Source organism: Microcebus murinus, chromosome 6 (assembly GCF_040939455.1).
Source record: "Microcebus murinus isolate Inina chromosome 6, M.murinus_Inina_mat1.0, whole genome shotgun sequence".
Classification (NCBI taxonomy): Eukaryota; Metazoa; Chordata; class Mammalia; order Primates; family Cheirogaleidae; genus Microcebus; species Microcebus murinus.
This window is the reverse complement of record NC_134109.1, coordinates 110,789,719-110,816,913: the sequence shown is the minus strand read 5'-3', so window position 1 is coordinate 110,816,913 and position 27,195 is coordinate 110,789,719. Positions and strand designations below refer to the sequence as shown.

The window sequence follows — 27,195 nt, the reverse complement described above, 5'->3', positions numbered from 1 at the left end:
ATGAGAGGATAAAAGAAGGCACAGGGCCGGGCGCGGTGGCTCAAGCCTGTAATCCTAGCACTCTGGGAGGCCGAGGCAGGAGGATCGCTTGCGGTCAGGAGTTTGAGATCATCCTGGGCAAGAGTGAGACCCCGTTTCTACTAAAAACAGAAAAATTAGCCGGGTGCAGTGGTGTGCACCTATGGTCCCAGCTACTTGGGAGGCTGAGGCAGGGGGACTACTTGAGCCCAGGAGTTTGAGGTTGTAGTGAGCTATGATGACACCACTGCATTCTAGCCAGGGTGACGGAGTGAGACAAAAACAAAACAAAACAAGAACACATAGGCGCTTTCTAGGCATATGAGAGAAAAGGATGGAGGAATAAATAACTACCATTTATTAAATGCTTAACTTTGTGCCAAATGATGCTCTGAGCACAATATATACCACTATGTAGACATTAACTCCTGAGATTTTTAACAATGGCTTTGAAAAGAATGAAATATTTTTTCCATTTTACAAATGAAGACACCATACATAGAAAAGGCAGGTAACTGAGCCAAGGAAACACAGCAAATATGTAGCTAAAGCGCAAATCAAATTTAAATCCAGATCTGTCTGACCTAAAAGCCTAAATTCTTAAACACTTTGTCAAAAGTGCTCAAACACTGCACATAGGAACTACGTGGGAGTGTCTGCTGCAGATGCAGTTTCCCGGGCTTTACTGCCAGTGATGCTGATTCTGGAGGTATGGAATGGACTGAGAAAACGACATTATGAGGATCCCTCAAGTGATTCTGAAATAGGTCATCAGCAAATCACAATGCAGAAATTTTGTTATGTCATACTGCCTCCCAGGAGTGCAAAAGCCAGGTATCACGAAACAGGAGCTATTTATAATTTGTGCTAGAGGATCGGATGACAGAAATGAGTAACTGAGGATACCTGCTTTCAAGCAGCTCAGGGTCAAATGACCCAACATCTCTAATTCTTCTGGTTTTTTCCCACTGAAAAAACATTATGACATCATTTTTTAAAACAAATCAAAATCACCTATAATTACCACCATACTAACATAGAAATTATTTGACTATTACCATTTTGTAGGTCAATTTTTAAAAAGTAATAATCATATTATTTGGTATTCTGCTATTTTCATGTGACACTTTACAAAAAATGTTTCATAATTTTATATAGTCTTCATAATTACCATTTTAATGGCTGCAAACATTCCATTGGGTTGATATGCCATCACTATTCAATTGTTTCCTTAATATCAGGCACTTAGTTTATTTCCAATTTTTGGCAGTACTTAAGTTCTTGAGGCTGTTAGCATTTTGCAGCCTTCTCTCATGATTTTAAGGAAAAAAAGACGCTTACCTCTTTGAAATAATGAGAAAGAAAATATCCAAGTGCAGAACCTATTTAAATATGCTCAGGCTAATGCCTAATAGTAAAGAATAATAGTGAATAATCTATAGGATGCTGAGCAGTAATTTTCCATTACTGTTAGTAACAATAATGTATTATTTTATTACATTTTATATGTACTTTATAGTTTATAAAAGCAGCTTCATTCTATAAACATATGCATTATAACAATCTTATGAGGTAGGTAGGGCAGTTAGTATCCACTGATGTGAAAACCAAGAAAGGTTGCATAACTTGCTTAAAATTACACAGCAATAGATTTAGAACTTGGACCCAGGTTAGCTGACTCCAAAGCTCTTTATTTTGTACTGTGATATCTTTTAGTTTAAGAGCAATATAAATCATAGAGTTATTAATATTAAATGAAGATTAGAAGAAGTATGAGAGAGGAAAACCTTCAAATCTAGGAAAAGTCCTGGATTTTACCACAAAGACAAACACAACATTTGCTATAGACTGAATTGTGCCCCCTACCCATTTGTATGTTGAAGCCCTAACCTTCAATGTTACTGTATTTGGAGATGGGGCCAAATAAGGAGGTAACCAAATAAGGAGGTAACATCATAAGAGTGGGGCCCTGATATAACAGGATTAGTGTCCCTATAAGAAGAGAAGTGAGCACATGCTCTCTCTTTGCACAACGTGATGACGCAGTGAAAAGGCAGCTGTCTTTAAGCCAGGAGGAGAGCCCTCACCAGAAACCGAATGAGCTGGGACACTGACCTTTCCAGCCCTTAGAACCATGAAAATATAAAGGTATAACTTTTTTTTTTGAGACAGAGTCTCACTTTGTTGCCTGGGCTAGAGTGCCGTGGCATCAGCCTAGCCCACAGGAATCTCAAACTCCCGGGCTCAAGCGATCCTCCTGCCTCAGCCTCCCAAGTAGCTGGGACTACAGGCATTTGCCACCATGTCCGACTAATTTTTTCTGTATATTTTTAGCTGTCCAATTAACTTCTTTCTATTTTTGGTAGAGATGGCGTCTCACTCTTGCTCCAGCTGGTCTCAAACTCCTGAGCTCAAATGATCCACCCGCCTCGGCCTCCCAGAGTGCTAGGATTACAGGTGTGAGCCACCGCGCCGGCCTAAAGGTATAACTTTTTTTTGGGGGGGGGAGGAGACAGAGTCTTACTCTGTTGGCCCAGGTAGAGCACAGTGGCATCACTATAGCTCACAGCAACCTCAAACTCCTGGGCTCAAGCGATCCTACTGCCTTAGCCTCCCAGGTAGGTGGGACAACAGGCACATGCCACTGTGCATGGCTAATTTGCGACTTGAGCTCCAGACCTCAAGTGATTTTCCCTCCTCGGCCTCCCAGAATGCTAGGATTACAGGCATGAGCCACTGTGCCCGGCCACTGTGTACTGTTTAAGCCATTCAGTCTATGGTATTTTGTTATGGTAGCCTGAGCAGACTAAGACTGAGATTTTGATACTGAGAAGTGGGGTAGCACTGTAAAAATACTTAAAAATGTAGACATTGCTTTGGAACTGGGTAGAGGCAGGAAGAGTTTTGAGATGCATGTTAGAAAAAGCCCAGATAACCATAAATAGACAGTTGCTAAAAATATGGATGTTAAGGGCAATTCTAGTGAGGTCTGTGAAGGAAATGAACATGTTATTTGAAACTAGAGGAAAGGTGATCCTTGTCATAAAGTGACAAATAACTTGGCTGGACTGTGTTCTAGTGTTTTGTGGGAGACAGAACTTGAAAGAGATGAAATGGGATTTCCAGCTGAGGAAATTTCTAAGCAAATTGTTGAAGGAGTGGCTTGGTTCCTCCCGACTGCTTACAGTAAAATGCAGAAGGAGAGAGATGAACTGAAGAAGAAATTGTTGAGCTAATAGGGACTAGAACTTGGAGATTTATAAAATTCTCAGTCCATTCTATCCATATTGTAAAAATGTGAAAGCCTGATCTGAGGAGAACACCAGTGGTGTGGCTAAACAGTCATCCATTAGGAGAAAATGGGGTGGGCACAGCGGCTCACACATGTAACCCTGGCACTTTGGGAGGCCAATGTAGGAAGATTGTTTGAGGCCAGAAGTTTGAGACCAGCCTGGGCAACATAGCACGACCCTGTCTCTATTTAAAAAAAAAAAGGGAAAATGGTATGACTTAACAGACTTAATCAGTCATCTCAGCAGAAGCCATGAATTGGGATGGGATTATACCAGCAAAGACACTACCAGTTTGAACTAGAAAGGACAGAGTGGGACAGAATGAAGAAAGGCTGCTGAACTTCTAGACCATAGAGCTATCTGCTGAACTTCTAGACCATAGAGCTATCTGCTGAACTTCTAGACCATAGAGCTATCTGCTGAACTTCTAGACCATAGAGCTATCTGCTGAACTTCTAGACCATAGAGCTATCTACTGAACTTCTAGACCACAGAGCTATCTGCTGAACTTCTAGACCATAGAGCTATCTGGCTGCTAACATGGACTGTTCTTCAAAGAAAGGGAAGAATGACTCTGAAGGTGACACCGACACCTCAGGGCTGCTGTTCCTACCACAAGCCCAGCGGGCACGGCTGGTCCATCCTTGGTTTCGAAGGGTGAGGCTGCTGCCTCTTTAGATTTGGAGAGCCAGGATGTCTGCGACCAGTACCTCCGTGGTGGGGCTGCCTTGTAGAACCATGGTGGTGCTCTGGGAGGCCGAGGCAGGAGGATTGCTCAAGGTCAGGAGTTTGAAACCAGCCTGAGCTAGAGCAAGACCCCGTCTATACTAAAAATAGAAACAAATTAATTGGCCAACTAAAATATATATATATAACTTAGCCGGGCATGGTGGTGCAAGCCTGTAGTCCTTGGGAGGCTGAGGCAGGAGGATTGCTTGAGCCCAGGAGTTTGAGGTTGCTGTGAGCTAGGCTGATGCCATGGCACTCTAGCCCAGGCAAGAGAGACTCTGTCTCAAAAAAAAAAGAACCATGGTGGTGATGCTACCGCCCCAGTGAACCTGGAGGGCAGAGTATCTAACCAAACAGGATTATTCTTGGGCCTTAAGATTTAATAAAATTTGACTTGCCAGGATTTAAAATTGCTTGGGACCTATCATTCTTTCCTTCTTTCCTTCTTATTTCTCCCTTTTGAAATGGGAATGTCTACCCTACCTATTCACAGTTATATCTCAGAAACACATAATTTGTCTGGTTTCACATGTTCACAGATAGGGAGAAATTCTCTCAGGATGAATCATACCTTGAATCTCACGCATAGCTGACTTAGATGATATTTAGATGAGATTTTGAGCTCAGACTTCAGAGTTGACGGTAAAATGAATGGGACTTTTGGAGCTATTGGGGTGTGTTTTACATGCAGTAAGGACATGGTTTTGGAGGGGGTGCTAAGGGCGGAATGCTATGGACTAAATTATATCTCCAACAAAGTTCGTATGTTGAAGCCCTAACTCCCAAAGTGAATGTATTTGGAGACAGGGCTTACAAAGAAGTAATTAAGGTTAAATGAGGTCATAAGGGTAAGGCCCTGATACAGTAAGGTCGGTGTCTGCCTAAGAAGAGATACCACGGCATGTGCTCCCTCTCACCTTCTGCCCCCTTCTTGCTACGTGAAAACAAGGAAGAGAGCCCGCAGTGGAAACCAAATAGGCTGCAGCTGTGATCTAATACTTTTCAGCCTCCAGAAACAAGAGAAAATAAACGTATGTTGTTTAAACCATACAGTCTACGGTATTGTTATGGCATCCCGAGCAAACTAAGATAACACACAAAGTAAAGATTTTAGTACTCTAAGACTACAGTGGATTTGGTATGTAAGGAGTAGGGGTAGTATCCTTTGGCTTTTAAATTGCTAAATTCTGCCTCTGATTTCCTTTTGCAACATTTTAAAGACCTTTTAGTCTCTTTAACAGATAGTCACACCTGTTAGAGTACTCTAAATTCAATTAGTATGGAAAGGAATATTTTAAGAAGACAAACAGAAAAAAGAGTTTTTGTGTGGGCCAACTGCTGGTTTCTTTTGCTTATCTCTGTGAAGGTGGGGTTCACAGAGCCCTAGTAGTTTAGTAGTTTATTCCTCTAAGGTTGTACAATCACTTGGGCACTTCTGCAAAGAGAAGAGGGTCTTCAAAGAGACATTTATCTTCAGCATTTAGCATAGAACATCCTTTCTCAAACCTGCCAACAACCCCCAGTATATAACCACTTGCCACCTGTTCTTTGGAAATTGCTTTTGCATCATTACAAGGAAAGAAATCAATACCAGACCATTGATTTGGGAAGGAGACAAGATTGCAAGGCAATAATACATAAAGTTAGTCAAGCCCTACTTCTCAATTGTTTTGAAAGAGCGGAGAGTTCAGTGCCCCTTTCTGAGATAGGTGCTCATCCTGCATTAGTGATCTTGCAGCAATAAAGGCCCAAGATAGATAAAGGCACCATAACCCCAACTGAAAGAACAGCTCTCAAGTGCTACACAGAATCTCAGAATGCCCTGTTGGACTCGATAGTAATGTATTAACTCAAATCCAGATCCCTACTCTGTAGTTTACCCCTCAATTTAATTTAAAAAGTGTGGGCTGGAGCACAGGGTCGCTCTGCCAGTGCCACCAGACAGCCAAGTGGTGTAGGTGCTCCAACTGTAGAGAGCAGCCAGTTGAAGGTCTGTTCCAAACATATATTCTATCTTGATAGACAGGTAAGGCCAATCTTTTACTTTATCCATTAATTTACTAAGATACTATCTGGTCCTTCTAAGCCAAATTAACATGTAAAAGTCATTTAGATATGTTAATTGGCTTTGAACCAGTGAATAGAGTCAGTAAAAAGGGACTAAGGGAAGGGAGAACATTACCTTAAGTTTACACAGAGCTTTGTATTTTTCAAAACCCTTTCACATGCATTATCTCACTTGATCCTCACCTCAATCCCATAGAGTAGATGGATTATCACTGTAAATATCTGAAAAAGGAGGAAATTGAGGCTCAAAGACTGTTACTCTCTTTTTTATGTATTTATTTATTTATTTTTGAGATAGAGTCTCACTCTCTTGCCTGGGCTAGAGTGCCATGGCATCAGCCTAGCTCACAGCAACCTCAAACAATCCTCCTGTCTCAGCCTCCCAAGCAGCTGGGACTACAGGCACACCCACCATGCCTGGCTAATTTTTTCTATTTTTAGTTTTTTTGCTAATTTCTTTCTATTTTTAGTAGAGACAGGTTCTTGCTCTTGCTTAGTCTGGACGTGAACTCCTGAACTCAAGCAATCCGCCCGCCTCGGCCTCCCAGAGTGCTAGGATTACAGGCGTGAGTGACTGCGCCTGGCCTGTTACTCTCTTAAAGTAACCTAGGGAAGAAGCAAGTGGACAGTGAAAGAAATAAACACTTATCAGGGGACATTTTGTTCTCTTTTAATCAAACAACAGCCTCATAAGATGGGTACCATTTTTGACCAAGCTACAGAGTGAGAGAGCTAGGATCTGAACCCAAATCTTTTGGACTTAAAAGTCCATGCCTAATTTGTTATGTTGATGAAACCTATGGCTTACTGTTACAGTGAATATAACTGGGCAAGAATTCTTGATATCAAGAGTTTTAGCTGTCCTGAAGTAGTGGGTTGTCTGGAATGAGGAATACACACATAAGAAATTAATAAACAACATAATGGACAAAGTGCAATTACGAAGTCAGAGATATCTGTTTAAAACTACTGCTTGCCAGTTGTGTGACCCTAAGCAAGTTAGCTTACCTCTCTGAGCCTTCATTTCCTCATCTGTCAAATGGAGAAAAAGATCTTAACCTCATAAAGCTGACAAGAAGATTAAATTACATAACATAAAGTTCCTGGCATATCAACAAATATTAATTATCTTCCTCTATAAAAATGTTTCTCTAGAAACCTTAGAAGTTATCGAGTAGGGTAGATAAGAGTCTCTTATTTGGTAGAGAATAAAGACAGACACATGGAGTGAAAAAAAGACCTCATTTTTATAGGTAGCCCTTACAAATAGCTGCAGCTCAAGGATTATCTACTTTAAGAAGACATCTTTGACTTCTAGAGTTTGTGTTAAGGTCCTTCCAAGCTTCCACAGGATTCCTGTTTACCTACATCCTAGCATGCGGTATACTGTTGTAACTCTGTCTCTTTACATGTCTGCTTTCTCCTCTAAATAATAAATAAGCCCCTTGCTTATAATACTATCTGGTGTAAGGTAGATGCTCAATACTTGCAGAATGGAGGAACAGAGAAAAGAAAGGAGGAAAGAGGAATGGATCCAACCTAATAGCGTGCTGGTAAGATTAAAATGAGATTTATAATATTTTCTTACCTTGACTGCATAGTTATTAAGTGGATCTTTTGCATATGAAGCAGTATAGTAAACTGCATCACCTGCCTCACAACATGGTTTGTCGCTGGTTAGCCTGAAGTCTGACCAGCTGTCCACCCCAAAACGGAGTTGGTCCTTCTGCCCAGCCATGAAGAGGTCTTCGCATTTAACAGCCAATTTCTTCAAGGCATCTGTATGAAGGCTTCGGATTTTCCCCACCACTTCCTCCCGATTCTCAAGTCCTCGATAAAGTGCTTGTCTTTTTGGCTTTGGAATGCCTCGGCCTGGCCTGCACGAGGGACCACGCCGGCTGGACAGGGACTCCATGCTGTTGGAAAATCTGTCCTTAATACTGAGAGTGGTTAAACTGGAGATGCTATTTGCTGCTGAGGGGACAGGTCTCTCCTTGTGCAAAGGTCTCTCCAAGGAATCATAAGACTCAATGTCCAGTCCCTTGAGTTCATAGCTGATGGAAGAGCCAGCACTGCTGGCATCCCAGTTGGGGTCGATATCATAGGTGGGATTAGCCAGGACACACAGACTACTTTCCATGGATTTTTGGAGGTCTTTGGAGATCGGCTCTGTATTGGCTCTTATGATCATCTTCTTTGGCAGTGGGGGTGGAGTAGGTTGGGAAGCATTAGGTGCTTCTTGGTCTGTTTTTCCCCCAAAGGCAATGGTATCATCCAAAGCTCCCTTGGGCTGCCGTGGATGCTTGGGAGGTATCATGGCTGCTCTAGATTGCCCTGCATTTTAAAAGAAAGAAAGGGGGAAAAAAGAGAATAATTAAAGTTTTCAATCTCATTTCATAATTGAAACTTGAACAGAAATGGGTGAAGTAGCCATAGGAATGTCAGAATTAGTCAATGCCTTAATTCGAAATGGGAAAAGAAAACAACCAAAGAACAAATACCTAAACATGGAAGTTATAAGTTCAAGACTTGGTGGGAATAACAAATATGCCTGATGTTTCAGCATCTCTTTGCCAGAGGAACAGGGCACTAGTTTGGGGGATAGGCTTTGTTTTCAAAAAGGAATCTAGATTTTCCAGTCCTGCTCCCAAGAGTGCTGTATTCACCACACCAGAATACTATGGAATTACAGACACTCAAATATATTTGCATTGTGACAGAGTAGTGAAGACAGCATTGTGGATAAAGAAAATACTTGGGAGCATTATTATAAACAGAATTGAAACTAGCAACGGGACCATTAAAGGCTCAGAAGATATTATTCTGTTCTTAGTACTTGTCTTTTTACATATGTCTACAGCTATAGACATATAGATGTAGACATATATCTATATGTATACATATATCTATATATCACTTGTCATGTATATAGCATTTTCCAACACATGAATTCAATTTCATAAGCCATGTTATTTTATTTCACTATCGATTCTAGCATTGCTTAAACTGGTCCATGTGTAAGATTCCTGTTACTTTGGCAAGGGGAACAGTGTATATGAGCAGTCAACTGCTGTTCCAAATAGTCATTCACAAACTCTTAAATGATTCTGTTTTATTTTAGGGGGCTTATTTGCTGTGATTTGAGAGATGCTACTTTTGAAGATCTTTTACAAGCCCTAGTTAGAGAATCACTCATCTCTGCTTAGCTTCCAGCACTTATGCTTAGAAGAAGACAAAACATGTGTGTGTTCAATTACACCTCAGGACTTACTGTACGATTGGGAGGGGACATTATCTTTTTTTAAAATTTTTTAATTTCAGCATATTACTGGGGTACAAATGTTTAGGTTATATATATTGCCCTAGCCCCATCCGAGTCAGAGTGTCAAGCGTGTCCATTCCCTAGACAGTGCTCACTGCATCCATTAGGTGTGTATATACCCATTCCCTCCTCCCCCCTACCTGCAGGATACCCGATGAATGTTTGTTACTATATATGCACTGAAGTGTTGATCAGTTAATACCAATTTGTTGGTGAGCACATGTGGTGCTTGTTTTTTCCATTCTTGTAATACTTCACTTAATAGAATGGGTTCCAGCTCTATCCAGGATAATATAAGAGGTCACCGTTGTTTTTTGTGGCTGAGTAGAACTCCATGGTATACATATATGAAATTTTATTAATCCACCTATGTATTGATGGGCACTTGGGTTGTTTTCACATCTTTGCAATTGTGTATTGTGCTACTAGGACATTATTTTTTAAGGACAGAGAAATATAACATGAAACTTCCATAAAAGTTACTAAAATTAGTCATGTTATTAAGATGAGGCTTCTACTCAATGATCTCAGAGTTAGAGCATAATGGTCTATTATGGATTGAACTATATCTTCCCAAAAGGTATCTTGAAGTTCTAAGCCCTGGTACCTGTGAATATGACCTTATTTGGAAATAAAGTCTTTGTAGATGTGATCAAGTTAAGATGAAGTCATTAGGGTAGGCCTAATCTAATGACTGGTGTCTTTAAAAGAAGAAAATACACCATGTGAATACACAGATGCACAGGGAGAACATCATGTAATGACAGAGGCAGAGATCTGAGTGATGTAGCTGCAGACCAAGGAATGCCAAGGGTTGATGGCTACCACCAGATGCCAGGCAGAGGCAAGAAAGGATTCTACACAATGTCTCAGAGCATGGATACCTTTCAGACTCCTAGCCTCCATAACAGCGAGAGAATATATTTCTGTTGTTTTAAGACACCTGTTTGGGAAACTAATACATGCTTCTACTGATGATCATACAGAGTAGAAGGTACTTGATGGTTGTGAGGATGATAATGAATAGAAGTATTAGCCCTCTTAGTGGATGCGGGCGGGCCGAAATATCGGCTTTTTGCCCTAGACGAAAAAGCCGATTATTTCTGCCCGCCGCACTAAGAGGGTTAAAGTCATGTCCTTGTAGCAATGCCAAGTGTAAGCACCAATATAAATGTGATTGTAATAATAATACAGAGTAATGCATCACATAGCTACGGGATAAGTTCTGAGAAACGCGCCATCACACAGACATTATAGAATATACTTACACAGACCTAGATGGTACACCTGCTACACACCCAGGCTATATGGTGTAGCCTATTGCTCTTAGGCTACAAACCTGTATAGCATGTTACTGTACTGAATACTACAAGCAATTGTAACACAATAGTTATTTGTATATCTAAATATAGAAAAGGTACAGTAAAAATACAGTATAAAAGATTAAAAAAATAGTAAGCATGTACAGGTCACTTACCATGAATGGATGGAGCTTACAGGACTAGAAGTAGCTCTGGGTGAGTCGGTGAGTGAGTGGTGAGTGAATGTGACGCTCACTAGTGCTCATAGTGCACTAGGACGTTACTGTGCACTATCAGAGTCTTTATAAACACTGTACACTTAGGCTACACTACATTCATAAAAAATGTTTTTTTCTCTTTAACAGTAAATTAATCTTACTGTAACTTATTTACTTATAAACTTTAAAATTTTTTAAACTTTTTGGCTCTTTTGCAATAACACTTAAGTTAAAATGCAAACACATTATACAGCTGTTCAAAAAGATTTTTTCTTTTTATCTTTACTCTATAAGCTTTTTTCTATTTAAAAATTTTTAATTTTAATTTTTTTTTACTTTTTAAACTTTTTTTGTTAAAAACTAAGACATAAGCACACACGAGCCTAGGTCAGGACCATCAGTATCACTGTCTTCACAGCTCTTCCCACTGAAGGTCCCGAGGGCCATAGCGTGCGCTGGGCTTCATCTCCTATGATAGCCGTGCCGTCTTCTGGATACTTCCTGAAGGACCTGCCTAAGGCTGCGTTATAGTTCACTGCTTAAAAATAAGTATATGGAGTACACTCTAAAATAATGATAAAAAGTATAGTATGATAAATACATTAAACCAGTAACAGTCTATTTTTATCACTGTCAAGCATTATGTACTGTATGTGCTACACTTTTACATGACTGGCAGCACAGTAGCTTTGTTTACGCCAGCATCACCACAAACACACGAGCAGCCTGTTGTGCTACAACATCACCATGGCTACATCACTAGGGAATAGGAATTTTTACGGTCCATTACAATCCTATGGTACCACTGTTGTATATGCCATCTGTTGTTGACCAAAACATTGTTATGTGGCCCATGGCCATATTACATTTCCCACATACACAACTTTCTTCAAGGATACCTAAGACATTATATAAACTATAACAATATATACAGCAAACCTAAGGACCTGCTTTCTTTACCAATGACATGTAGCTATATTTTTACAAGGCATAGAACAAGGCATGATACAATAAATATAAATAAACAAAAATAGGTATACAGAGAGAGCATGAGAGCAAGAGAGAGATATAATATGAGGATGCTAACCTCTAAGAGGGCTAGGGCTTTTGGTTTACTCATTGTTTAACCTCTATGCCAAGAATAGGGTCTGGATATAATAGGTACTCAATAAATATTTCTTAAATGACTGAACCAGTAAATATTTAAGGTTGAAAGAAAAAGTAGTAAAATTGTATAGGGACCTATAAGAAGGAATTAAATTGAATAAGTAATTTTAAACATTCCCACACAAAAAAACCCCCAGGAGACCAGAGAGCTTCACTAATGAATCCTACCGAATGTTCAAAGAAGTATTAAAATCAATCCTTTGCAAACTCTTCCAAAAAAATAGAGGAGGTGGAGGGAACACTTCCCCACTTGAATTCTATGGGGCCAATATGACCTAGATAACAGAACCAGAAAAAGACATCATAAGAAAACTAGAGACTAGTATCTTTTTTTTTTTTTTTTTTTTGAGACAGTCTCACTTTGTTGCCCAGGCTAGAGTGAGTGCCGTGGCGGCAGCCTAGCTCACAGCAACCTCAAACTCCTGGGCTCAAGCGATCCTCCTGCCTCAGCCTCCCGAGTAGCTGGGACTACAGGCATGCGCCATCTTTCTATTTATAGTAGAGATAGGGTCTTGCCCTTGCTCAGGCTGGTTTCGAACTCCTGACCTTGAGCAATCCGCCCGCCTCGGCCTCCCAGAGTGCTAGGATTACAGGCATGAGCCACCGCGCCCGGCCGAGACTAGTATCTTTTAAGAATACAAATGTAAAAATCCATACAATATACTAGCAAACTGAATCTATCAACATATAAAAAGGATGATAAGGTGGGATATATCCCAGGAATGCAAGGTTGGTTTAACATCTGAAAAATCAATTAATGTAATATACCATGCTAACAGAATAAAGGGGAAAAACTTACATGATCACTTCAAAATAGATGTAGGAAAAAGCATCTGATAAAATCCAACACTTTTTAAATAAAAACAGCACATAATAAACTATAAACAGAAGGGACATCTTCAACCTGATAAAGGCATCTGTATAAAACCAAGAGCTAACATCATACTTAATGATAAAAGACTGGATGTTTCCCCCCTGAAATCAGGAAGAAGATAAGGGTTTCTGTTCTTGCCGTTTATATCCTACATCATACTGGGGGTTCTAATCAGGGAAATTAGGAAAGAAAAAGAGATAAAAACATCCAGATTGGAAAGAGGAAGTAAAACTGTCTCTGTTCACATAATCTTATATACTGAGAAGCCTAAGGAATCAACAAAAAAAAAAAAGAAAAAAAAACCCCAAGCCTATTAGAACTAATATACCAGTTCAACAAGATCACAGGAAACAAGATCAATATACAAAAAACAATTGCATTTCTATATACTAGAAATGAATAATCCAAAAATACAATTAAGAAAACAATTCTATTTATAGTATTATCAAAAAGAGTAAAATATTTAGGAATAAATTTAACAACACAAGTGTAATACTTGTATGCTAAAACTACAAAATAGTGCTGAAAGAAATTAAAGAAGACCTAAGTAAAAGGAAAGACATTTTATGGCCATGTATCAGTGACTTAATATTGTTAAGATGGAAATACTCTCCAAATTGATCTACAGATTTGTAATCTCTTTCAAAATTCCAGCTGGCTTTGTTGCAGAATTTGGTAGGCTGATCCTAAAATTCATATGGAAATATAAGAGACCTAGTGTAGCTAAAAAGGCTTGAAAAAGAACAAAGTTGGAAAACTCACACATTTTGATTTTAAAAATTATTATAAAACTATAGTAACTAAGACTTTGTGGTATTGGCATAAGAATAGAAATATAGGTGAATAGAATATATTTGAGAGTCCAGAAACAAATTCTTATATTTATGGTCAATTGTGACAAGGTTGCCATGACAATTCAATGGGGAAAGAACAGTCTTTTCAACAAGTGGTACAGGGAAAACTGGATATCCTCAAGCAAAGGCATGAAATTGGACCCTCCACCTCACACTGCACACACAAATCAACTGGAAATGCTCTAAAAATTTAAATATAAGAGCTAAAACTGAAAAACTCCTAAAAAAAAAAACACATAGGAATAAGTCTTTGCAACCCCTCAGGTTAGGGTAATGGTTTCTTAGATACGACACCTAAAGTACAAGCAATGGCAGAATAATAGATACATTGGAAGTCAACAAAATTAAAAACTTTTGTGCTTAAAGGATATCTTTAAGAAAGTGAAAAAACAATCCATAGAATGGGAGAAAAATGGTCAAATTACATATGTGATGAGAGACTTGTATCCAGAATATATTAAGAACTCTTACAGAAAAAGATAAATAACTCAAATAAAAATGGGCAAAAAAGATTTGCACAGACATTTCTCTAAGGAAGACATTAGCATATAAACAAATGCACAGCATCATCACTCTGAAGGTAATGCAAACCCAAACCACAGTGAGACACCACCACACAGCCGCTAGGCTAGCTATAATAAAAACCACAGGTAAGTTTTGGTGAGGATGTGGAGAAACTCAGATGCTCATACGTTGCTAGCAGGAATCCAAAATGGTGCGGCCACCTTGGGAAATATTTTGGTAGTTTCTCAAAAAGTTAAACAAAAGTTACCAAATGATCCAGCATTTCTACTCCTAGGGATACATCCAAAAGAAATGAAAACATATGTCCACACAAGAACTTATGTACAAATGTTTATAGTAGTATTATTCACAATAGCCAAAAAGTAGGAAAAACCAAATGTTTATCACCTGTTGAATTAATAAACACAATGTTGCATAGCTATACAGTTGAATATTCTCCAGCCATGGAGAATGAAGTACTGATACACACTACAACATGTATACACCTTGAAAACATTATGCCAACAGAAGCCAGTCACAAATGACCACATATTTTATGATTCCTCTTATGTGAAATGTCCAGAAACATACAAAGGCATAGAGACAGAAAGTAGATTAGTGGCTGCCTGCGGCTGGTGGAAGGGAAGAATGGGAGTGACTGCTAATGGGCTGCTCTCTGGGGCCATAAAAATGTTTTGAAATTAGATAGGGGTGACAGTTGTAAAATTCTGTGAATATACTAAAACTCATTGAACGGCACACACTAAGGGGGCGAATTTTATGGTATGTAAATTATATCTTAATAAAGCAAATCAACAGTCTGTTCTTAGAAACCACCATAAATTCAGTTTTCAGTCATGTCTTCCCATTCCTCTGTGCCCTTAACATCACCAAGGATATGGGGGCTTGGCATTTATTGAACAAATTCCTGTGGTGGCTTCCTTCCTAGAGCTGCCCTAGCCCTGTTTTCCCTTGGCTAATGTGAGAAGTCAAACCATGGTTTATTTACAAGATGACAGAAGTATGCTCTGTAACAAATCTTCATTTTTCAGTCCCTGACCCAGACCATTCAGAGATGCAGTGCCATGGAGAAGGTTAGAATGAACTGCACCAGCTCAGGCCCTTATCATCCCTGCCTGACTACTGTGACAGTTTTCTGTTATCACTGGCTCCAGTTTTGCCTCCTTCACCACACTAGCCACTAGAGAGATGTTTTTCAAACACCAAAGCTGATCATGGCACTTCTTACTTAAATAAAATCCTGTCCTAAAGATCAAGCCCAAATCTTCAAGCACAGCCAGCAAGCCTTTCATGACCTGGCCCTGGTACATCTGTTTCTCTTGCAGCATTTCCTCTTGCATCCTAAGTAACAGGTACCAGACTGCTTGTGGTTTCTCCAGCACTCTTGGCTACTTTACCCTTCCTTCATGCTTTGTGTCTTTGCTAATGCTGATCTTCTTCCACACAAAGTTTCCCACTCCTCTCATCTTTAAACATTCTGCCTCAGGATGGTGTTTCTTACTCCCCTCCCCCAAACTGACTTCTCTTTCCTTGGGACCGCAGAAATGTCCGTGTGAACATTTCTAAGAACTTAACAACACTTGACTTGTGTCCCTTTCTCTGAATTCTCTATTGGTTTGCTCATTGAGAGCATGGACTGTATCTCATTTGTATACCGAGGACCAAGCAAAGAATCTGGCTGAGAACTGAATGAGATAAACATAAAACTAGAAACATGAACCTATTCTTGCCCATTCCAATGTGGGTCCTAGAAGAGGGTTTATGGGTTGCCATTTTCTACCCATTTCTTTCTCTCTCTCTGAGATAGAGTCTTGCTTTGTTGCCCTGGGTAGAGTGCCATGGCATTAGCCTAGCTCACTGTAACCTCAAACTCCTGGGCTCAAGCGATCCTCCCGCCTCAGCCTTGCAAGTAGCTGGGACTACAGGTGTGCACCACCATGCCCAGCTAATTTTTTCTATTTTTAGTAGAGACAAAGTCTCCCTCTTGCTCAGGCTGGTCTAGAACTCCTGAGCTCAAATGATCCGCCCATCTCGGCCTCCTAGATTGCTAGGATTGCAGGTGTGAACCACCACACCTGGCCTACCCATTTCTCCAAATTAGAACAAACAAAAATAATCACACATATGGGAGGAATGGAGAATTCCACAAGTACTTTTTCTTTCTTCTATTACCTCAAAACCAGCCAGGGAGGCAAGGTCTATCACGTCAGCAGCTCGTTAATGCTTATCAGAGGAGGTGGAAGATAAGATGGCTAATAGTGCTAAGTTCTACCACCTACAGAATAAAGTTCAAACTCCTCAGCAAGTTGGTCAAGGCTCTATGTCTTATCTACCACTGTTTCTCAGTAGCCCTTCCAAATGAGTCACTCACTTCCTGTTCTTTTAACATGCTCCAGTTTTTTTATTTTTACATTTTTATCTTAGCAAAGGTGTACTGTCCTTGGCCCAGCTCAAATGGCCCTTCTCCACTGATGCCTTCCCTACTCTCTACTGCCCTACCTCAAGTCAGAAGCTGTTACTTCTTCCTCTCTGTTCTCTCAGAACTTTCTGTTCTTGTAGAACATTTTTAGTCTTGTATAGTATGTGTGTTTGTTACATCCCCTCGGAACCTGGTGGGGTGTGAGGCACACAGCAGGTGTGCAGCGGCTGCCAGACTGGGATGGTCAGTCAACGGACTTGGTCATCATTCCAAAATGGAAACGGACAGCCACGGTAGCAAGGAAATAAAGGTAAGTAACAAGGCTTCTCTTCCCAAACAGCAGGATATGATCTCCTGGGAGCCCAGGAGGTTTCCACTTGAGAATTAGAAACTTATGCATTCCAAATGAAACCACAAACATTCCACAGCCCATGCAAGCTGGTCAAAACATTCTTCTAAAAGTGTTCTGTGTTTTTAGTTTTTTTTTTCCTCTAAGAAAGACACATTTTCCTAACTGAATTTCAATCATTTGGGTCAATGTTTTAAAAGCTTGGTATTTTAGCTGTTTTTATTTTAAACTTTTAATCCTGTACATTCCTCTCAAGCCTCTGGGGCCAGACATCAAGCTCAGCTTTCAGCAGCCCTGATATAACATCACATACTCTACATTTTTGTGGCATACCAGCTCTCTAAACAGAAAAAAAAATAGATTGTGTTCCAAATCTTGCCTTCCTATATGCTAAAACAGTTCCTTTGGACAAACAGGTTTGACTAAACCACATTCAAAACTTACTTTCCTCTCTTTTCGAGTTTCCACACTCTACCCTCTTTACTTTCTTCCCACTTAAACAAGTCTTTAGACTGACAGATCATGTCTGAATATGGCTTGGTAATCATTACAGTCTTAGGGTGCTAGAGATTAAACTCTTAACAGTGATTCATTTGGAGAAGAGTAGCCTGCTAATGACTACAATGAGTTCCTTATTCCCAGAAGACAGGAATGGCATGATTTTCTGGTTGATCTGCTTCCTATCATCTCATAGGTAGCTCCCAGAATGATCTTTTAAAAATTGTGACTATGCCTCTATTCAAAAAGAGGCTCTTCATTTCCTATAAGTAAAAGTTACACTCTTTGTGGCCCTCTCTGCCAGACTCCTCCAGGCAGAAGCTTTCACTAAACCTTTACACTCCTGCATCGCGGCAGCTATCGCATGGCCTCCTAAGAGTCCAGCCTCAAGTCTCTCTCCCCCAAAGACCAGGAGTCCTTGAAGGCCACATTAGTATTCCTAGCACCTAGCCTGGTACCAGGGAGATATTTGGTTTTCAACAAATGTTTGCTGAATGGAAGTATTAAAGCCCAAATAAATGGAACATATTTTCCTATTTAAACTGTAATTTCAATTTTCATCCCTAATTTTTCTTCCAGGGGTCAAAACAAGTAATATCAATGAGAATGGAAAGGCAGAGGACAAAAGAAGAGATGCTCACCTCCAAACTAGGAGATATGCACTGGAGTTTATAAATACAGATGCCACACACACCACCGTGCACCTGCCTTGCCAGATGAATAGGGCTTGCCGTTGGCTGAACTCAGCTGCTCACTTTATCCCTACCAGCAGGCATCAGCAGTTTAGGAGGATGGGTCCTAATCTACCTAGGCATTACTACCACGCTGGACCTGCCACGGTCAAATATAAGCAATAACTGGCAAACCGCAGGGGACATCAACTTCACGCCAAGCAATGAAACAAACCTGACTTCCAAAGACCTTTGGATTTAGCCTCAAATAAACAGACACACAGATCACTTTAAAGAATGTCAGTGGTATAGCAGCTGACTCAATTTTTGTAAGGCCTCATTAGTGAATACCTCTCCAAAAACAAAGATTATTTATTCAGGAGTAAGTTATGTATATAATTTGAATGTTGTCCTCTGTCAACTCATTCCAGTATGTGGAAGACTATTTTTAAATGTGAATGTAGCTAACTTAGGGACACAGTTTATGATTTCTTTTAAAATAGAAATAATTACAATTTTAGGAAGTACAACTGCTTGAACAAATGCTCAAAGCTGTCATCAACCTCAGTTTTTTTTAAAAATCCAGATAATATAAAATTGTGCAATTTTTAAATCTTTAGTTCAAATCATTAACTTCCAGTGTGTGGAATGCTGTCTGTCAATAATTATTTAGTGTGAATGAGTGGTAATGTGCTCTTCAGAATGATTTTTTTTTTAAAAGCTGGCATTTATAATGGCATTATTCCATAACTACAGCACCAAGGCCAGCAACGTAATGACATTTTAAAAAGTATCTTTGCCCCTTAAAATCTAACACTGACAATCAACATACTACCACATGAAGTTCTGGAGACAGGAGACTTCTAAGTGCTTTCTTTTACTGTTTGAGGTTGCAGCCTTAAGGAGATGCTCAAAGTAATCTGAAAAAATGTGGACAGCTTCTTGTGGGGATATACAGAAAGGAAACACAGGCATGGTTTATATAATTCCTTAATTAAGAAACCTGTGGATTAAGACCCATATTAGAAAAAGGAAAAAGCCAGCTGGTTAATGGAGTACATAAACTGTGACTCAAAATTTTCCTACATGAACTTTTCTGAGCAGAGCCAGATTTCAATAACTTGGTGATCTTCTGAAAAACAGTCAAAAAGTCATTTTTAGCTCATTGATTAAAACACATTCTTAGCACCTATTGTGTGTTTTAGATAATGTGCTAGGCTGTTGGGAGACAGAAAGAGGAGCAAGCCAAAAATCTGTTGAGTAAAGGGAGACTTGACAGACCTTTCTAAAAAGCAATATGTAGAGTCCCTGGTTGCAAAGTGAATGAAGGAGAGCTAAAGACACCAGCTGATTCCCAACAGAGCAGAACTCATCACATGTTCCTGCTTTTGTCAGGCTGATAAGGCCATCAGACATGCCACATAAAAAACCAGTGATCTTTCCTCTAGACGTTTTGAGATAGACACAAGACGCATGGGGAAACTGTTGAAAAAAACATTCTATCACTCTCTGGGAAATCATTTTGGGGACAGGCAGCCTGTACAATTCAGTTTAGGATGGATTAAGATGTTACAGATCAGAGTTACAGATCTATGATCTCACATAACCATCACCCAGAGTATGGGCAACCTTCTTAAGGAGTCATCAAGTTGCATAAAGACCAATATGACTTTTGTGCAACATATAAGACAATATAAATCCCCCAAACAACCAATTCTTTAGAGTAGCACTGTGCAATAGAATTTTGTGTGACAACAAAAATGTTCTATATCTGCACTGTCTGTTACAGAAGCTACCAGACACATGTGGCTGGCTAGTTAGTGCCTTAGTGAGACTGAGGACCTGGACTTTTATTTTTGTATTTTAATTAATTTATATTTGAATAGCTAGATATGGCTAGTGGCTATAGTATTGGATAGTGAAACTCTAAAATCTAATAATTAAATCAGTTATGAAAAAAATAAAGTTTGCTTTATTTATGTTAAAGACAAGAAAAATGACATACAGATTAACCCTAGAGAGTGACCCTGTAACATAAAGAGAAAAATGTATGGGCCATATAAGTCAGTAGCTTTTTGTAGGAATGGTGCAATCACAACAACTCTTGCTGCACCAGAGTGGAATAATGAGACTGTCTTGAGGGTAGAGGTCTAACGGAGATTCTGAAGATGGGTAATAGACACCTATTCTAGTTGAGTTTTTTTTTTTTAACTTATTAGTTTTCAGAACTATATAAGAAATGTGGAAATTAGAAAACAAATCCAAACCGTGTCCCTTTGACTTGCTACAATTAGCAGATCTTGAGGAACTGGATCTTCACAGTGATGTTGTTTTATTTGTCATCTCCCCTCTGGTCCCTGTTAGCTGCCTTGGGGTCCTGTAGCTTGTTTTGTGTTTCACACCTTTGGTCACTAGTTGTGTAGATAGCCCACAATTTTTTGGATTCACATTTTGTTGTTCTGATTATTCAATGCCATCTAAAAAACGTTTTTAATCCTTTTCACTTTTTTGTACATTTTCTAGCTAGCACATCTAACATATTTAAAGGAGAAAGAAGAGTATACTTTTGGGGAGAAATAAAGACACTTCACAACTATTAAGCACTTCTATGCACCAAGAACTTCTTCTGCCACCAGCTCTACAAGGCAGGTGTTAGTATTTCCTCATTTCAGATGTGGAAAGCTCAGAGATGTTAAACAGCCAGCCCACACTCTTGCAGGCAGGCCGTGACACAGCCGTGAGATGAACCTAAATTTCTCTGACACCCTCTCAACTAATCTTTTTCCTCCTAGATCACACTGCTTCCTAAGCCCACTTTACAATGTAACTTTTAGAAATAAATTCCACAGTAAAAATGAAGGTTACCCTGAACTTTCCTCTCTTAGTTTCTTCCAGATTTGTCCATCCATCCTCTCTCTACCTTATTTAGAAGGAAGGGTAGAAAGAGGGAGGAAGGAAGGAATGGAGAGAAAGGAAACAAGTGAAGGTATTTATGAAATGGTTCTGGAATATTTAAAAGGATCTAAGGCTATTGTATTAAGAGGGTTTGTTGGCTGGGTGCGGTGGCTCACGCCTGTAATCCTAGCACTCTGGGAGGCCGAGGTGGGTGGATCGCTCAAAAAAAACAAAAAAACAAGAGAGAGGGTTTGTTGCCTTTCCCTTTGTATTTTTTGAGACAGAGTCTCACTCTCTTGCCCAGGCTAGAGTGCCCTGGCGTCAGCCTAGCTCACAGCAACCTCAAACTCCTGGGCTCAAGCGATTCTGCTGCCTCAGCCTTCCGAGTAGCTGGGACTATAGGCATGCGTCACCGTGCCCGGCTAATTTTTTCTATATATATATTTTTTTAGTTATCCAGATACTTTCTTTCTATTTTCAGTAGAGACGGGGTCTCACTCTTGCTCAGGCTGGTCTTGAACTCCTGACCTTGAGCGATCCACCTGCATCAGTGTTGCCTTTTACTTTTTAAACATCATTTTTTTTTAAAGTTGCCAAAGCTTTAAATCATAAAAAGTTACTCAAACTGCAGTTTAAAACTGCATGCAAATGATTTGTTGAAAGTATTAAAAAAGGAAAAGTTCTAAATGCCACCGAAAATACTTGTTACATTTAGGAAAACAACAACAACAACAAAAATCCCCAAATTAAAAGAAAATAAAAATCCCTCAGCTTAGAACTCATGGAGTCAATGCTATCTATCACCTTTCTAAAAAAACCAACTAACCACACATATCATACCCCATGGAGTCAAGTACATAGTCACTTAAGCACTTAAGGAAAACTGGCTAACATTTTATGAGTATCACATACTTTTGAATGTAGAGCAATAGGTAGGAAGAAAGCTATCTTTCTAATAGGGCATCCATAATCTAGCATTTTTGCACACTAAGTAACCATAATTTTTTAGAAAGTCTTAAATTTTGTGTCTGAAAGTAGATGACTTAAAAAATAAGGGAGACAGTAGCAGCCTTTCAGTATTTTATAACAGTTTAGTGATTAAGAGCATTATAGTCTAGTGGCTAACACCACCTGGGTTCCAATCTTGGTTCAACTCTTATTGGTTTTGTGACTTTGGGCAAGGCACTGTGCCTCAGTTTCCTCATTTCCTTTATGGAAATTTTTATTTCCATAAAAATGGGGCTAATAATTGCTAAGGTGGTTGTGAGGATTAAATGAGCTATTAATAACATATATAAAGCACTTAGGATATTCATGGAGGCAATGCTTTATTTTCCCACCAATCTTTGTAACAGAGAAGACAATGAGATAAAATAATTAACTCTAATGTTGGCTAATGGGAATTTTTAAAGAAGAGATACTGTAAGACACTATACAATTAATAAAAACTATTATATATTTTACAGAGGACATAATAAAAGAAATTTTGGTGTAGTAAGAATGTCTAGATTGTAGTTACTGATATATTATGCTATCTGAAGGAATATAGTAAGTAAACTAAATTTTTCAACTTCTAATATACCTCATAAAATATAAAAGAATGGAAATATAAAAGTCCAATAAGCTGTTTGACTGCAAAATCTATTTCAACTGGAAAATGGTATCCAAGATAGTTGCTTGGGTAAAGTAAAGCATGCTTCCCCTACTCCCAAATCACATAGAGCTTCTGGAACTTTTTTTTTTTTTGAGACAGAGTCTCACTCTGTTGCCCAGGCTAGAGTGTCATGGCATCAGCCTAGCTCACAGCAACCTCAAACTCCTGGGCTCAAGCGATCCTCCTGCCTCAGCCTCCCGAGTAGCTGGGACTACAGGCACGTGCCACCATGCCCAGCTAATTTTTTGTATATATTTTAAGTTGTTCAGCTAATTCCTTTCTATTTTTAGTAGAGACAGGGTCTTGCTTTTGCTCAGGCTGGTCTTGAACTTCTGACCTTGAGTGATCCTCCCGCCTCGGCCTCCCAGAGTGCTAGGATTACAGGAGTGAGCCACCGTGCCTGGCCAAGCTTCTGGAACTTTAAATGGAAGTTTTTTTCCTTACAGAATATATTTTCAATTGCATGTGGGTTGTTAATGATTGAGTTTTCTGAAAGGAGACACTAAAGTATCTCTCCTACAGTGCTAACTCAACCTTTTGGCCCTCTTAAGGACGTCTTTTATTCCCAAGTACACTAGCTAATCTTACCATGATTTTTCTTTACAATAACCTGATGGAGGAAAAAGACAAAGAAGAAAGGAGTTGAGATACGAGGTAGAAGAATGTTTCAATGACATACACCACTGGTTTCCAAACAGTGGAAAGGATTGGTCAGTAGTTCAGAAGAATCTTGCTCGTGCTCTGCATGTAGTAGTCCATGCAACTCACCTCCTTCCTGACTTCATAGGAAAAGAGCACTGAGAAATCCTTAACCTGCCCCAGGCTTTACTTTTCAGAAGGAAGGAAACTGTAACACTCAAGGGAACAAGACAGATCAAAAGTCACTGAGCATTCACGGAAGAAGAGTGAAGATAATAAGAGAACTGGAGAATCTTTGCACCGGCAGGTAATTTAGCTCCACTCTCACTGCAGTGCAGCATTCTCCTTCACAGCATCTCTGAGATGTGGCCGGTCACCCTCTAACTAGACACCTTCAAAGACAGGGATCTTACTTTCTCAAGTCTGCTTCACCCAAGTCAGAAATCTGGGATACATCATAGATTCTTTACATCACCCAACCTTGTGTACTCTGCCTTTTAAATATTTACTGAATCTGTCCACTGTCTTGCCTTCCACTATCTTAGTTGAGGCCTCCCCTTCTCATCCCTTTATGTGGTCCTGCAATAGTATTCCATCTAACAGATTTCTTGCCACCAAATAATCCATCCTCACACGGCAGCCTGCAGAATGGATGTTCTAAAACACGAATCTAATCATGTTACTCCTCTGCTTAAAACCATTTGATGGTTCACTATCACAAACAGCCAAAAGTCTAAGGTATTAGCCTGATATACATGATACTGGCTAACTCTCCACTTCACAGTTTGGCAACACTAAAGGCTTATAGTGGCCACATGCACCAAGCTGTTTCACATCTCCATGGTTTTGCTCATGTTGTTGCCTCTGATTTGAATAGTCTTTCTTCCCTCTGTCAAGCAGATAATTCAGTTCAGGAATTATCTCCAGGAATACATCTTTTGACACCCTCCCCTGTGTAACATAAAAAATATTCCCTGCATTTTTCTATCACTGCATTTATCATATTACACTGAAATCATTAACCACTTCATCTTTTTGCCTCCAGGTAAGTCCTTCAAGGGACAATGTCAGCACCCTTAGCACATGGCAAGGGCTCATGGTAGCAGGTGTTTAATACACGCCTAGTAAATACCAGAACTTTTTTCTTAGGTGAGTTAAAATTTATAACTCCAAGTTGAACACAGTGGTTCATGCCTGTAATCCTAGCACTTTGGAAAGCCAAGGGGGGAGGATCGCTTGAGCCCAGGAGTCTGAGACCAGCCCAAGCAACATTCTCCACAAAAGAATTTAAAAATTAGCTGTGTGTGGGGGTGCATGCCTGTAGTCCCAACTACTTGGGAGGCTGAGGCAGGAAGCTCACATGAGTCTAGGAGTTTCAGGTTGTAGTGAGCTATGATGAGGCCACTGTACTGTAGCCCCAGCAACAGAGCAAGACTCAGTCTTTAAAAAAAATACGTAAAACTCCAATGGCTAAACTTTGGCTTCATGGAGCAATAAAATCCATCTCTCCAGGAAAATAGAACATTTGGCTAGTACATAAAAAGGCAAGTTTAAATACTATTTATTTGACATTTGCACTTACCTAAATTGCTGTATGTTGCACTACAGGGGTTTAGGTCCAGAGGATCTGAAATGTCGTCTTTTTCCTCTTCCCTTTTCAGCTCAGGTAGGGGCAATGCTGGTGTGGCGGAAGGGCAGCCCCCGCCATCTTGCTTCACAACACTTTTTGGATCCCGAGGAGAAAAATCCTCTGTCACTTCATGGGTCATGTGACTGAAACAAATCAGACCACTTGTCACACTGGCATTCAAACGTTCTGCTAAAATTTAGATTTATGGAAGGCATATACTTCCCATAGATGTAAATAGCTGGTCCTATAGGCACAGCAATGGGTCATAAGCCCCAACATACTTGTCTAAACACAAGACAGTACTTCCTCTAGGTTCATACTTTTATTTACCTTGACTCATACATATTGGGAATCCAATTTGGTAAAGGAGGTATGGTAGGCTGACAGGAAGCGTGAGAATAACAGGCAAGAAGCGGAACAATTTTTTTAGGTAGTGATGGTGGTGGCAGAGGGAGCTGAATGCTTAACTGATTAAAGACAAATACACTCAAGTACTTAGTAAAGTATTTAGCATATTTACTATACTATATTATAGTATTCTAATACTATAGTAAATACCAAATACTTTACTATATAGTATTTACTTAGTATGTAGTATTCAGTATATACTATAATATTCACTCAAGTATTTAGTAAAGTATTTAGCATATTTACTATACTATATTATAGTACTTTAATATTATAGTAAATACCAAATACTTTACTATATAGTATTTACTTAGTATGTAGTATTCAGTATACACTACAATATTCACTCAAGTACTTAGTAAAGGATCTGAAATGAAGTTTGAGATTAGACTATCTAAACAAGGAAATTAAACAACTATTTGAATAGGTAAACTGAGGCCTGGAAGGTCCTATTGCCAGGAGAACAGAAGCATCAACCTTTACCTGTGTGCATGCAGCAGAGAAGGCAAATGGAAAAGAAAGTTCTACTTTCTAGTTAATCTCCTGTATTAAAATGAGTCTGAAGCACCCTACTGGCCACATACTAGTGTATGATCAATCTTGTTTTACTGTCGCCTGCTTATTTGCTTATAACTATCTCTGCCCATCTTCTATACTCCCCAACCTACCTGAACTGTGCCATTCTGTTGCTATAAAGCACAAAGGAATAGAACACTTATTAAATGCTGGTGGAGAAAACTGGCCTAGTTAGAAAATCTCAGTGGGCTGGTTAATGAAATAAAGTGAAAATCGGCATCTTTAAAGATTTCTAGGTTTACTGAAAAGTGTTCCTAGACTATCACACAACTCTTCAGTTCTTCTTCCTGGTTTCGTTACAAAAAAAAGAAAGAAGGAAAGGAAACATATACAAGTACTTGTTACTTCTGGATTTCAAATTGACAGTGAGTCATGGTGACATTTACAAGTTTCTTTAAAAGAGGTACTTTGTTTGATCGTGTGTCATCAGAATATATATTACCTGTGGACTTAAGAGAGCAGATCTAAAGAAGGAGTACCTTCTTATCAATCTTTCATTATGGAAATTGTGCCTGTGCTTGGACAGAAAAATAAGCCTTGATGTATGCTGGACATACAACTTCAAAAATATTCTTTGAAAGCTGTCAGAGTCAGAGGTCTTTCTATACTAGGAGTGAGCAATGAGCTGCAAGTTCTGTTAGGGGATCTGGCTCTTGGGGACAGTGGTGAGGTGAGACAGAATCACTCTGTTAGCAGTCAAGAGGGTAGTCTATGTAAAGGAGGCCTCCTACAGTAAAGCATGCTGCTCTTCTCGATGGGCTGCCCTTGGTCATCAACTTAAAAGAGGGACTCCATATGAAGTTGGTTTCTCAGAATAAGCAGCATCATAAAACCAAGGTTGCAAGAGGGCTCTACTTCCATGCATTAGCAAAGACAAAGCAAAGTGACACTTCCAAGACACTGTCAGGTACCACTTAATGTCCGTTACAGATTGTATTATCACTGAGTAGCTATCAACAAGATTTAGGAGAGGGAAAATGTTCTTTTCTGGAAAAAAGTTAATATAAACCATTTGTAGTTTCAAAGCAATAAATATAAAGTGATTTTAAATATCATTCCCCCTTGAGAGAAAAAAATGTTAAAGCTCC

The 27,195-nt window shown here is 39.4% G+C and overlaps 1 protein-coding gene across 6 annotated transcripts in view; it reads right to left on the bottom strand.

The window, feature by feature from the left end:
* PEAK1 (pseudopodium enriched atypical kinase 1) overlaps window positions 1–27,195 on the bottom strand; it is a 285,583-nt gene that overhangs the window by 17,666 nt on the left and 240,722 nt on the right. For all 6 annotated transcript variants that reach the window (XR_012919812.1, XM_020286098.2, XM_020286100.2 and 3 more), the window contains 2 exons: window positions 25,076–25,266; window positions 7,696–8,441 (listed from right to left, as the gene is read on the bottom strand). Coding sequence is in view for 5 of the 6 variants with exons in the window: in XM_020286098.2 (XP_020141687.1) it covers window positions 7,696–8,441; window positions 25,076–25,266 (937 nt within the window). In the remaining variant the exon portion in view is untranslated. The remainder of the gene's footprint in view (window positions 1–7,695; window positions 8,442–25,075; window positions 25,267–27,195) is intronic.